Below are 13533 nucleotides of genomic sequence, written 5' to 3'. Positions count from 1 at the left end.
TTCAACTTGTTGTTCTTGCTCTTGTTTTGTTTAGAACTATACTCCCATAATTCTCTTTTGTTTTACCTCTGCTTTATGCTGATTCCCTCTGTTTTAACCTTTTCATCTCCTTTTATTTGCTTTTGAATGCATCTTCTTCTCATTTTTATACACAGTTTTTGGGTCTGACTAGCTCCCTTGTTCTGTTTGTTGAGTGTTCCTGGTTGTCAGATCTTTTTGTGCTCCTTCCAGCTTTGTATTACATGGTTTTAATCTTGTTTTTGTCCTCGCCTCCCCAATGTACAGATCTTCTTCTTTGTGTTTAGCTGAGCATTGTCTGTTTCAGATGTGCTGTTAATTGCTCTGCAATGTGATTGATTGACTTTGAATGCAAAAATTACTTTCATTAGTATGATAGCAAAAATGATTTAATTAACAAGATCATCTGTATCACAGTAGCATCTGAAGATCTGTAAAATCGACTCATTTATTCTTGCTTTGTTTAACAGAACCGATTAATACAGCCCGCAATATGGACTTCCTAATCTTAGTTGGCGTCTTTTAAAATAACTTTGGAAGTTACTGAGTACTAGTCTTTTTGCAGAGGGAGGGACTGGTGGCGGTCCCTGGAGCAGTCCTGTCACCGTGGCCCCAGGGCGAGGTTCCCAGGGCAGGTCAAGACCACTTGAGCCGCAAGACCCCAGTAGAAACAGAAGGGCACACCCGAACTGGGCAATTCTGGGTAAATACGTCACTAATAAATACGCTGAAAAAGACTGGAGTAAGTGGATAAGTGTGCATGCCATTAATAAAGTTAACATTCTCCATTGTGTGCCACGATGACTATATTGTGACGTTGGTTTGTAATGTCAGTAGGGGTCGTATTCTCATTTTGCTCTAGGTGGCTGAGGGAATAGAAATAGAACAGGAACGGATTAAAAGAAAAGTTATTCCCTTACAGTAGTTCTGTTGAACTTTTTTGTATGAACGCACAATGAACCAATACCTATTTGCAAAAAGAGCCACTTCAATTTTAAAAGTTCTTGCAAATAATATAAGCTCTTGAACCTGATCATTGACAACAAACATATATACCAAGGAAAGGGCGCAATGGGGTATTTATGAACTCATTCAACTAAACAGGGGTGCGTTTCCCGAAAGCATCGTTAGCCAACTATGGTCGCAAGTTGGTCGCAAATCCCATTGAACTCTATTGGTAACGACGGAACTTGCGACCATAGTTGGCTAACGATGCTTTCGGGAAACGCACCCCAGGTAGGGTTCCAAGTTGCATACTTGTCATCTGTTCATCACAGTGTTGTTATATTTGGCATTAAAACACTTTTGTAATTCACTCTGGATAAGAGTCTAAATGCCCTAAATTAGGGATGCACCGACACCATTTTTATTTATTTTTTAATCGATCCGATACCAAAAATTCTGAGTATCGACCGATACCGATCTGATACCAGTACAGTTTTTTTTAAATCAACTAGAATTTCTATAGCTCTGTGTGTTGAACTGATAATCACTCTTTTGTGTGTTAAACACAATGTACTTAAAGGTGCTCTACGTAACTTTTAGCCGCCTCTAGTGGTGATGTTTCAGATTGCAACCAAATTTTACAAGAGCGCTCGTGCTCGAACTTATAGACAATACCGTCTATTACGCAAATATCTCGGCGAATACTTGACGGATTCGGCGAGCACCGAGCTCGTTGGGACCATCTAGTTGAGCTGAAAAGAACCATATAAGTTCCATAGTTTTTGGTGGTGTTTTCGCGGAGATATTAGCAGAAAACCATCGGGCGCGCTGCAAACTTGCGGACGCGGGTGACGTCACGATCTCAGAAGAAAATCGCTCGTATCTCTGGAACGCAAAGACCCAGAGAGCTCAAATTCGGGGGAGGAGGTCCCAGGGGAACCCTTGCCCGAATCCTAGAGTGGCGGGCCTAGGGGATGCCCCCTACCGGATCGCTGTTCGCTGGGACCCCCGACTTCGAACGGCTACAACTAGGGGAGCCGGACGAGTTGGACCTCGGGGATGGGCTCGTTCGAAAGGCCCCGTCCAGCACTACGAACAATTAGAGTCTTGGAAATATTGATCAAAGATTGACTGAGATATAAGCAAAAAAACGTGTGCCTTTAACCGGACGTAACTCCCTGACCGTCTACAATAGACTGTATATAAGGAGAGAGGCAAGGGAGCGCGCATGCACGTCACATCCGTTGGATTTCGCGGTAAATCCGACCCGGAGACTTCACATAGAAATAGGAATACTGGCCTTCAGAGGTAATAGCAAAACTCGACAAGTGGATCATTTTAATGTGTGATTACAACCCCTTCACACATAGGCAATAAAAAAAGGATTCATTTTAGTAGAAAAGTTACATAGAGCACCTTTATTACAGACAACTTCATTATAAAGAAAAACAACAAATCAAAAAAATATATGATCATAATCTATGACAAAAATTATATTATAAACTAGATTAGTGGATAATTCAGCAGTAAAATTTAGTATAGAAAAATCACGAGTACACAATTATTGTATAAAATCTGAACGTTTAGTGAAAAAAAATATTTAGTGGGGAACAAAAGAGACAATAAGTGTAACACAAAATCTGGTATAACGTTACACATTGTTTTTTGTATTGTTGTAAAATACATTCATGAAAAACAAGTTAACAAAAATCAAAAAGATAAATTATTTTAAATATAGCCTAGGCTACTATAAAATTGAGACGTGTTTTAAATGTATAGCACAGCTGTGAGGCAGCAACATATGATAGATAGGACAGAACAAGAAAGGCTATTAATAATCGTTCATTGCGTCACTGTATGATATGAAAGGCTCCAATAGACAGACTAAGTCCCTCCCCTTCCGGTGGACCACCATGGAACCTTACTTCGGAAAAATATTGTATGGTAGTCAATGGCGAGAGACAACAAATATTTTGATCTCGTTTGAATTGTGGCCTGAATTACACCTATGATGTTTGTCAATTTAAAAGATACATTTTAAAGTCAAGAAAGTCGCAGTTTGATGTAAAACTGTTGAGGTATAAGACTGTGAAAATACGTAATTACAAAGACTACAAACCCAAAAGGCGCACATGTGACGTCATACCTGTTCTCTCAATGAATAAAGCCAACTTTACTGAAGCTAACGTCTATCATTTTTTCTATAGTCTTACGTTATAATCGTAACGTTACGCCGTCATGCCTGAGTGTTTTGTACCAGACTGCACACATACGAGAAACTGATCTTGCTCGTTGTTTCGCTTCCCAGTAGATGTAGTTCATTGAGCGATTTTCACATAAAACTAAATGTTACTCTTCTGTTTTATGACAAACTGCGACTTTCTTGACTTTCAAAATTATCTTTTAAATTGACAAACATCATATGTGTAATTCAGGGCACAGTTAATAGACGGAATAAAAAGATAAGTTGTCTCTCGCCATTGACTACCATACATATTTTTTATGAAATAAGGTCCCATGAGCCGGAAGCGGAGGGGATGATCGAGGGACTCAGGCTCTTTATACAGTGCGGCACAAAGCACTTATGCGCATCCCGAGCGCAGAATGATGCTCTTGAAGCAACATTGAGTCACAGCGCGCAGCGCGTCAAGTCCGCATTGAAAAGTTCAAAGCACTAAGGAAAGACATATTGATGCGTAGTGTATTATACAGTATCTATGCAATAGTTTATTGAGCCTTTTCTTTTAACAGTTTTAAATTTCAGTTACTGTGCGCGTGCTCTGACTCTACTCTAGTGTTGTGATCTAACAGACACCCGGTAGAAGTTACAGCAATAAGGTCCAGCAAGATAAAGTTGTTTTATGCAAAACCATAGACCTTTATCTACAGATCAAGTATAATAATAGTAACAGTGAATCATCTTGGAGAGAGTTTTCATCGTGTTGACTGTCGTAAATAGTTATTTAGATTGGCCTTCATTTGGGGTTTGTTCAAAAACAAGACAAAATGTGTGTGAACTGACCAAAACCCAAGTCAAACGTTGCCTAAATGTTGACAGAAACTATAATGCAAGAGGAACATTACTTTTTTGCTATGTATTACTTTTAATTTCCAATGCAAACAATGAAAATATGAGCTTTTGCACTGACATTCTTCATCTCCACTCAAACCCTCTCCATCAGCAAAGCTAGCCAGAAACAGCAAAGAAAGCTAAATGGCATATGGTGAATCATTTGCATAAAGTAAACAATCAACTCAGCTAGTCAATTAGTTTTCTAGATGACAAGTTAACTATTAAAAAGGAGTAGTTGTGCAAGCACTGGTTTATGCACATTCATTTGGCATTCGTTTGTACCACAATTACAAAAAAAAAAAAGAATTGTGTGCAATTTTTAAGCCTGTTTGCCAGCAAGGTGAGGGCAATTGACGGAAAATGTTACATAGTGATATATGAAAATTACACAGAACTGTTTTCTTTGTTGTCAACAGTAAGAACATAGCTAGATGTCTTAGGAAAGAAAAGCTCTTTATCTCCCTTTCGGAGTAAACAAAGCTGTAAAATATAAAATGGAATATAAAGTACAGATTAAGAGGCTGGAGTTTTGGCTCTGAGTGAGACCCCAGCGTTCGTACATGATGAATAATTTAAGCACCTGCAATATTGTGTGTGCTGCAGAGGGAGACAATTTCCCTCTTGTACTGCTGAACAAGTGGCGCTCATTCCCTGGGCCTCAGATGCTGCTTTCTGAGTGCCGCAATGGTATGTTATTGGCATGCTCTGAACTCAGAAGGTTATAAAATAGAAAATATGTAAATGGAAAGTCATGGGTTTGATTAAACCAACAGAACAATGACAAGAGAACTTGAATATGAAGGCATTATTCAGATTTTGTCTGGAATAGCAGTTTTCTGAACAATGAATATGAATGGAAGTCTTAAATTAGAATGCCGTATGCAACAGGGAACACCTCAGAGAAACATGGATGCATACAGGAATACACGCACACATATACACACGTATATCAAGTTTTCCTCTCAGATCTTTTCTGCATTGTAATTGTCAGGACACAGACATGGAAATATGTCAGATGATCTACTTCATATTTAACATGGAGTCGACTAATCCATGAGTCATTAATGAGGTCTTCTTTTTTGGGGGGATAAAAAATGTGGATATTTAATGTATGAGCATGATGTGCTTCAGTTGTTTGCATGATAAAACCCTCTCAGAGGCATTGTGTCTTTAAATCCTTTAAAAAAAACACTGAAACAGCCATACATGTTAACGATTGTCATTGGCCAGTGCGTCATGAAATGTTTTCTGAGCCTCTTGCATTTGTATGGTGTCGAGTTAAAAATAGTTTAGTAACCAATGTCATTGTCATGATTTATTTATTCTGTTAATGAAATTGTCTGATTATGATAGGATTACCGAGGTAAAGAAAATAGCATTTGGCTGATCAGGTGATGTCATTTTTGGACCCATGAGGCTCAATGTAAAAATATATTTTCATTATTTTATTTAAAAATTTTAATCAAATAATTAATTGTAAATTGTTTTTTAAATATTATTTATTGCTTTATGGGTAAAATAAATAATGAGAAAAAAATGACACTTTAAGACCATGTAAACTCGCGCTCGATCGGCCCGGAAGGAAGGTCAGCACGGAAGGTCTCTGCGTGTTACTGTCTTTTCTCATGGCAAAGTATTTTTGATTAAATGCAATACATTTTCTCAAATGTATTCTCTCGTTATTTCATCTGACTCCATAAATGAAAAGGTTTTTTAATTATATTTGTGCATCATTAAATATAAACGAAAGTTTGACTATTCCTTTTAACTCTAATGCAATAATGTCAAAGTCAGTTAGAATAATCAAAATGTAACAATTTATTATGTAAGGTAAATGTATAATCAGTTCAAAGATAATCAATGCAAAACATCAAATGCTCTGGAATAAAGAGAAGACGAACCCGACATTAGGAAATACGTGAAGCTGAGAGTCTCGGCAACTCAGCATTTATGGGCTGATCTGAGATACAGAAAGGCCCCAAGCCCCTTGCTACATTTCATTGTATGGACAGACAATGGATATTTGCATTCAGAGGTAACACCTTTTGGGGGTAGGAGACCTCCTACCTGTGTGCCAGTTATCCCTAAACTCTAAAAAACCTTGTTACCTTTTGTTTTACTTATTTGAAAATGAGACATTTGTACCAGTCGCACTGAGACAGTTCACATGTATAAAACTCGATGATAATCATTCACATTAAACCATTTAGATTCTTGTGTGAGTTTGGGCAATCTCTGCAAGAGTGAAGAATGAGGGGGAGAAATGTAGATTAGGATGAGGGAGGTGAGACCTTCGTCTCAATAGTGCACGAGGGGGAGTTCAAATGTTAATTTTCAGCATGGTCCTTTGTCCACTCGTGGAGTGGTAGTTCCTCAACCGGTTTTTCCAGTCTTACAACCAATTAGTGGACTAGTAATTGAGGCAACCCACCGACTGGTTGATTTTGAAATCGTAGTTTGAAGTATTTATCATCACTATCGATATTTTATTCCTATCCTTCCCTACTGCTTTTAAAATATATTTCCTCAGACAGCTGTATGATCCTCACTGTAGTTTTTTTTTAAGTGTGCTCCACTGTATATCAATATTTTAAATGTATAGCCAAATATATTAGCATTCATATTTGGAGCCTCCATACATGGGCCAAGTAAACACACAGACCGGGTTGGGTAATATTAATAATTTTATTGAGAACAGTGGAATAGAAATTAAATCCAGCTCATTTGCATAACAGACAGTGCTGTTGAGGCATTGGTGAATGTGCTCAGCTCTGCGTGAACATTCCAAGCTGTTTACAGCGGACTTGGGAGGGGATTGTTTAGCCATGTGGCCCCTCTCCTCCACGCTCGGCGCCTTTCATGTGCTGTTGATTTAGTTCCTGGCCGTTTGCGATCAGTATTTAGAGGTGGGATGAAAGCAGGAAGCAGGTCAGCGAGCCTTCTGCGAAAGAGCCCAGTCATGCATACATAATCACAGCCACTCGACAGGTGACTCTGGATAAAATAAATAAATATAAAAAGGTCGGAAAGCGCTGGCTATTCCCGGAGACCTTGAAATTATTTTCCAGTTTTAGAGCATTAACTGGATCCAAGCTGGCATGGCAGCTGGCCTACAGGGCAATAGACGAGGGGTAATGGAAGTATGGCATGAGCTTTAGAGAGCAGTCTCACCGCCACTCGTTACAAAGTGCCGGGTTTTAGCCAAGAATTTACCAGCCTAGTATTATTATCTTTTTTCTAGATGCTTGTTGTCTGTTATCACAACAGACAGAGATAAAAATGTATTTTCTTTCAAATTAAATGACTGTGTTGGCCCGACAGGACTGTGGTAAAAGCCATTACTCTTAAAATGAGCATTGTCTGGATAAAGTTCATAGGGAGGTTGTCACTAGAAAAAGTGTTGTTAAATTTTGCTCATATTTAATGACTTATGATTCTACTACACAGATATTGATTGATTTTTCATACATTGGTGTAGGGAAGCAGATATGATGTCAATTAGTGCTGTTTTTGAAACAAATCTTTTAAAGTCCTCCATAGTCAATAATTTTAACCCCTAAACTCACCTTTGATCGCCAAAATGACATATTTAAATGCTTTTTCCTTGAAAAAAAAAGTCATTCCTTAAAATAGCTTGAATGTAACTCTACACCCTTGCCTTATTTAGGACACGTGGTTCTATGAATATGCAAATTAGCCCCGCCTCCACTCACTCACACCAGCTCAGAAATCCACTCGTTGACGATCACACGTTGACGTGATTGGTTACAAGATAGTTTGTGACGTCAAAAACACCAGCGATTTCAAACCGCGTTGTTGAGACTTTCTTTGGTTCACTGCAGTTTTAAAGAGAAAATACTCAGTAATGGTGTTGACTTATGAATTTGTACATGGTTTGTCTTAAAGTATATTAAAAACACCACATAGACATAAACAACATTAAAAACTTGATTTTCACCACGGGGGACTTTAACTAAACGAATCATTATCTTTCACTTGCATACACTTCACTCACATTGTTCGTTCATTCAAGTATCTTCATTTTGATGCACTCAACTGCTTTACTGCCTTCAAAGACTGACTATAGCACAAACCAGTAGCCTTTGAGTGTGAACTGTGAAGAAGCATTTCATTGATTGGACTTATTGAATGAATATGCCCTCTTCACATAATGAATCGATAGTTGTATGTGAAATCGCATCCTATACCCTCATTCACTATTCCCTACTCCACTAATAAAGTCCACTTGAGCAAGTGAATGAAAACGAGTGAGCTACTTCAGACACTGAGTGCACTGGAAGGGCAATTCTGGTGAGACATGAGGATAGTCAATTTGGGATTCAAACAGCGATGCCGTTTTTGTGGGTGGAGCTGGTGGCAGAAAATGACAGTTCTGCAGTAGTAGTCTATGGAAGCCACAGAATAAAAGAATAAAAAAGTGAATTCCGAGTTTATATCCTACAATTCTGATATTTCCCCCATCAGAATTGTGATATAAACTTGAGTTATAAAGTCAGATTTAAGAGATATAAACTCGCAATTGTGAGAAAAAAAGTAATATTTGTAAGAAAAAATTTACATGTTTAAATGTTTTCTCTGTAAAATGTTACAGGTTTAAATATTATTGTTAATTATGGCTAATAAATTATATCCCCTATGAACTGCACATGTGAATATTATGTACCGGTATATGTTTACATCATATTCATGCTTTAATAGTAGACTAATCGTTGCATGTTTCATCAGTCCAGTCCGTGGCTTGCAACCATAAATGTCTGAATTTAGCATCAAAGGGCGTCTTCAACAACGGTATTCTTTAAAAATGAAGACTCTATTTTTTGTTTTCCGATTCTGACATCCAAAGGCACAAGACATTTTTTGTCTTATTCCATGGATTTTGCCCATTTTCCTCCACTTGTTACCACTGTTTTTCTACCACCACAATGCGCACATAGCTGCAAGTGACGGAACTGTGACATCTGCTCCAAAATGGTCTTTTCATTCGGCATAATGCTCACAGTGCATGAGTATTCCCTAGTAACCACCAGCTGTTGAGTGTACATCGGTTGTACACTCGATATCGCAATGCCTTATTAGACGGAATGCGTGCACATGATAATGTCCACTATAGTTTCACACACCTTAAAAAATTAATGCGATTTTGGACACAGACAATATTCTGAGTCTGAACAAGCTGCACAAATCTCATTTGTGAACAAACTGAATGATCAAATATTTTAACAAAGTTTAGTAAGATGGTCAACTTTTTAAACAAATCGTTTGAGTTAAAGATTTACTCACAAAGACTGCCATCACCTGGCATAAATCATGTAACCTGCACTGAACAAATTTCAACTAATCTTTTTAGCGAACGGATTTAAAAAATGTAAGTCACTAGGAGGATCAAATCTCCAACCACTGACTAAACCTTACAGAAAGCAATATTTTGTGGCATACCTCTCGGACAGCTTTTCGACAGCTCATGCCAACCTCTCCATTGTGCTAATGTGAAATAAATCATAAAGTTTTACCATTTTTTTTTTCTTTTATCCCAGCCTGCTAACTGGCAATCTTCTTGACTTTCAGCACAAGAAAATGTCTGCCAATTTGTAAAGCACAATTTTTCCCCTAGCAGTTTCCTTCAGTGGTGTTCATCTGCCCTTAATGGCATAATTCTACAAACAGGCACTGAGCAATCCATTTCGCTATTTAAATGTTTTTTAAAAAAATTTATGACAGGCCCCTTTAAGCAAAGCAGAGGTGATGAAGATGCCGTTGTCTGTTGGTGGATACGGCACAGAATACCGTCTGTCTGTATGCTTCTAAACTTTCATTTAGTCTCTGTCTGCTGCCTACAGTGCTGTCCAGGTTTTCACAGCTTGTACCTTATACATTATTCACCAGGTCTGATTCACTGAAACCTGAGAAGTCAGGCGCATGTGAGAGGTAGCGAAAGAACAAGGGAAAGTGATAGAGTATAGAGGAAGTGGGCGGTAATAGGACCTGTCTGGGGTACATCTATACATGTGGTTGTGTGTTTCTTCACCATAAGCATATATATAGAAAGCCTGCAGTGTGTGAATTTATGTGAGTGAAGTATATCTGAGACGCGGCAGGTGTTAGGCAATGTTAGGCGTAAATGAATAGTCCCCTAAAAAAAGAAAAGGAAAAAAAAAACATATTCAGCTGTATTTTTTCATACAATGAAATTCAGTGGGGTTCAATGTGGTGACATATACTTTTATTTTCTCCATATTTTTGGGTTAACTGTCCCTTTAAGTCTATCTTACTACATCCCAATTTGCCTACTTATACTTTGCTCTATTTTTGTGAAGATAAAGTACATACTTTTGTAGCAGAAGGGTAGGCAAGCTTTGGGATACATCCTCATGTCATGCGTACAATTCCATCTTGAAACCACGCACCGTTTTGTCGCATAGTTACGTGCATCATGGCACTGTAAACTGGCCTGTGATATTGTCACAGTTGTCATCCTCAAATGCACATTCCACATTTCATTTACGCTACTCAACATACTATCATATCGAGTAGGAAAAAAGTGTTGTTTTAGTATTATTTATATACTTTTGTGGTATTTATTGATATTTTAAATCCGCTTTAATATTTTCAGTTCACTTTAATTTTAGTTTTAGTAATGTTTAGACCTTCTTGGAATTGCTCTGTTTTTAGTTTTAGTTTCTACTTCAACTTACTTTTTCAGTTAGCATTTCTAATTTATAGTTTTTCATCTAATAATTATATATATTTTTTTTACTCCAGGTTTATTTCAGTTAACGAAAACACATTTTAATAGTTTTAGTTAACAATAACTTTGGAAAAGACAACTCATCTCATTGTTTACAATGTTGTTACAGATGAAATATGATGCAGATAATATAAACAAATCTACCAGAATCAGTTGACCATCCGGGTAGTTTTGGCATTCTCTCTTCAGCATACAGCACTATGCTTTGCGACACATTTATTTTAATCTCTCATACTGTACAAATTAGGATGGATACAATGTACATTGGGACGCAGGGTATGTCAGTGTTCTGTGCTTTGTGGGTCCGAAAGCTGCTTGTGTTTTCTATAGTCACACACACTGCATGCTTGCCTCTCCGCCGTGCCGCTCTGCTGACTAAATGACGGGCAGAGCAATTTTCCTCAAACGGATCCCTGTGGGAAATGATTGCCCAGGCAGCAGCTTTAGGTTTGTACTGTAGTACTGACACAACGTACCTGCGTCCACTCACCCTTCTTTTGACCACCTGAAAGTCACTGTTGACCCATCAACGAGACTGGAGAAGAGAGTGAAGGAAAGAACAAACTTGAAAGCCTGGTTTTGCTTGGGTTCCTCCTTTAATTCTCCTTCCCTCCTCACGGTAGGTGAGTCACGGCAGCTGTATTACAGGCCAAATCCCCACAGTGTGATGAGGAGGGATTTACTGGGCTGCTTATGAGAGAGACGCACCCGACTCTGTGCTTGAGTTTCAGATTTACATACAAAGAACGGAGTGCACGGAAGAAAGCGGGTCTGAAATAGTAGTGAGGACTTAGAAATGCCCCAGCAGGTTAAGTGCAGCAGAAGCACAGTTTAATATCCATAATGGGAAATGCCAGCCTGGTGGGTTAATATTCTGTTGTTATTACTGATTTTACCCTTCGCTTCCCTCTTATGAGAACATCTCTGTTGATGTTCTATTGTGTTTTGCATGGTAAACTTTTATAATACTATTACTAATACTAACATGATTAAAAATCCTAATCATAATTTGACACTTAAGATGCAGAAGGTTTAAGCTGTTTTAAGGCCTAATGTGGTTTGCAAAAAAGCACCATAGAAACACAAATTAATTAATTATTTATTTTTGCCATTTTCTGAATTTTGAATGCATAGACAATTTGTATAGCTGAGAAAAAAATAGAAAGATAGAAAATGGCATACTACCGTTGTCACGGATGGAACAGGAGTCAGACAGGTGGTAAGTGTAACAATGTTTATTAACAGGTTTTGCAGAAGCAGACGGAGATATGGTGAGTGTTCAAACAGATGATAGTCAGATGGGAACTTAGCTGATGGATAATAAGAGTCTCTGTTGCAGATGGAAGATCACATGGAAGGGTTGTAGATGGATGGCTGAAGACTGAAGATAGTATGCGAAGGCCAGGGGTTGAAGAGAATCCAAAGGAGGCCAGGTAAGTAGCAGGTAAGTAGCAGGTGAGTTGCATGGGTGAGTCTGTGTGTCATGTAGAGACGAAACCAGACAATGAGTGTGTGAAGGGGAGCTGAATATAAAGGGAGATGGAATGATGAGGTGCAGGTGATGGTGATCAGAACTCGGGTGATAATGAACGAGTGGGAGGAGTGAGTAAATGAGTGGGAGGAGTGAATGTAGCTGGTGGAATCCTGACAGTACCACCCTCCTCCGAGGCGGCTCTTGACGACTGAGAAGAGGGATGAAGACGGCGACGAGGTCTACCCCGAGGCCTGGGAGCAGGGCGATCAGGATGGTCGGCGTGGAACTGAGTGAGGAGAGCTGGATCCAGGATGTCCTCGCGAGGAACCCACGACCGCTCCTCTGGGCAATAGTCCTCCCAGTCGACCAGGTATTCTAGCAGCGGACCTCGTCGCCGTGAGTCCAAGATGGTGCGGATCTGGTAGATGGGCTTCTCTTCAATGGAAACCGGAGGAGGAGGTACGTCAGCTGGAACAGGTTCTGTGGGAGGAGAAGTGACCGGTTCAGTGAAGGGCTTCAACAGTGACACATGGAAAGAAGGTGAAATCCGGTATTGAGGAGGAAGGTTTAGCCTGTAGGTGATTTCGTTCAGCTGCCTCTTCACGGTGAAAGGACCAATGTATCGAGGACTCAGCTTACGGCAAGGCAGGCGGAGGCGAATCTCCCGGGTCGAAAGCCACACCTTCTGTCCAGGCTGGTACTGAGGAGGTTCCGAACGGCAACGATCTGCTTGGTCCTTATGCCTCCGCACTGCCTGCTGGAGATGCACGTGAGCCGAGTCCCATACCCTCTTGCTTTGGTGGAACCAGTAATCGACAGCTGAAACCTCAGAGGGCTCACCAGACCAAGGGAAGAGTGGAGGTTGAAAACCCAGGACACACTGAAAGGGGGTTAGCCCAGTGGTGGACTGCCGAAGGCAATTCTGGGCGTATTCAGCCCAGAGGAGGAACTGGCTCCAGCTGTCCTGGTACTGGTGGCAATAGGTCCTCGGGTACCGTCCAATCTCCTGGATCTTCCGCTCAGTCTGGCCGTTAGTCTGAGGGTGGTATCCAGAAGACAAGCTGACCGTAACCCCGAGGAGTCTGAAGAACGCTTGCCACACTCTAGAGATGAATTGTGGACCTCTGTCCGACACAATGTCTTCGGGGATGCCGAAGTTCCGAAACACATGATTGAAGAGAGCTTCAGCAGCCTCAAAAGCAGTTGGAAGCCCAGGCAAAGAAATTAGCTTGCAGGCCTTTGAAAAGCGATCCACAA

At 39.7% G+C, this 13533-nt stretch overlaps 1 protein-coding gene across 2 annotated transcripts in view; it reads left to right on the top strand.

The window, feature by feature from the left end:
• The window catches only part of gfra1a (gdnf family receptor alpha 1a), a 100718-nt gene that overhangs the window by 13774 nt on the left and 73411 nt on the right, over positions 1-13533 (top strand). Inside the window, exon 4 of one of the 2 annotated variants that reach the window (XM_056265505.1) lies at positions 584-721. The exons of the other annotated variant lie outside the window; for it this stretch is intronic. Within the exon in view, the coding sequence (XP_056121480.1) occupies positions 584-721 (138 nt within the window). The remainder of the gene's footprint in view (positions 1-583; positions 722-13533) is intronic. 2 annotated transcript variants of the gene reach the window in all.

The sequence above is a fragment of the Rhinichthys klamathensis genome, unplaced genomic scaffold, assembly GCF_029890125.1.
Source record: "Rhinichthys klamathensis goyatoka isolate OS25496 unplaced genomic scaffold, OSU_Roscu_1.1 h1tg000235l_1, whole genome shotgun sequence".
In the NCBI taxonomy this organism is placed as follows: domain Eukaryota; kingdom Metazoa; phylum Chordata; class Actinopteri; order Cypriniformes; family Leuciscidae; genus Rhinichthys; species Rhinichthys klamathensis.
Note: the sequence above shows the minus strand (reverse complement) of the source record. Positions and strands in the feature narration are given on the sequence as shown.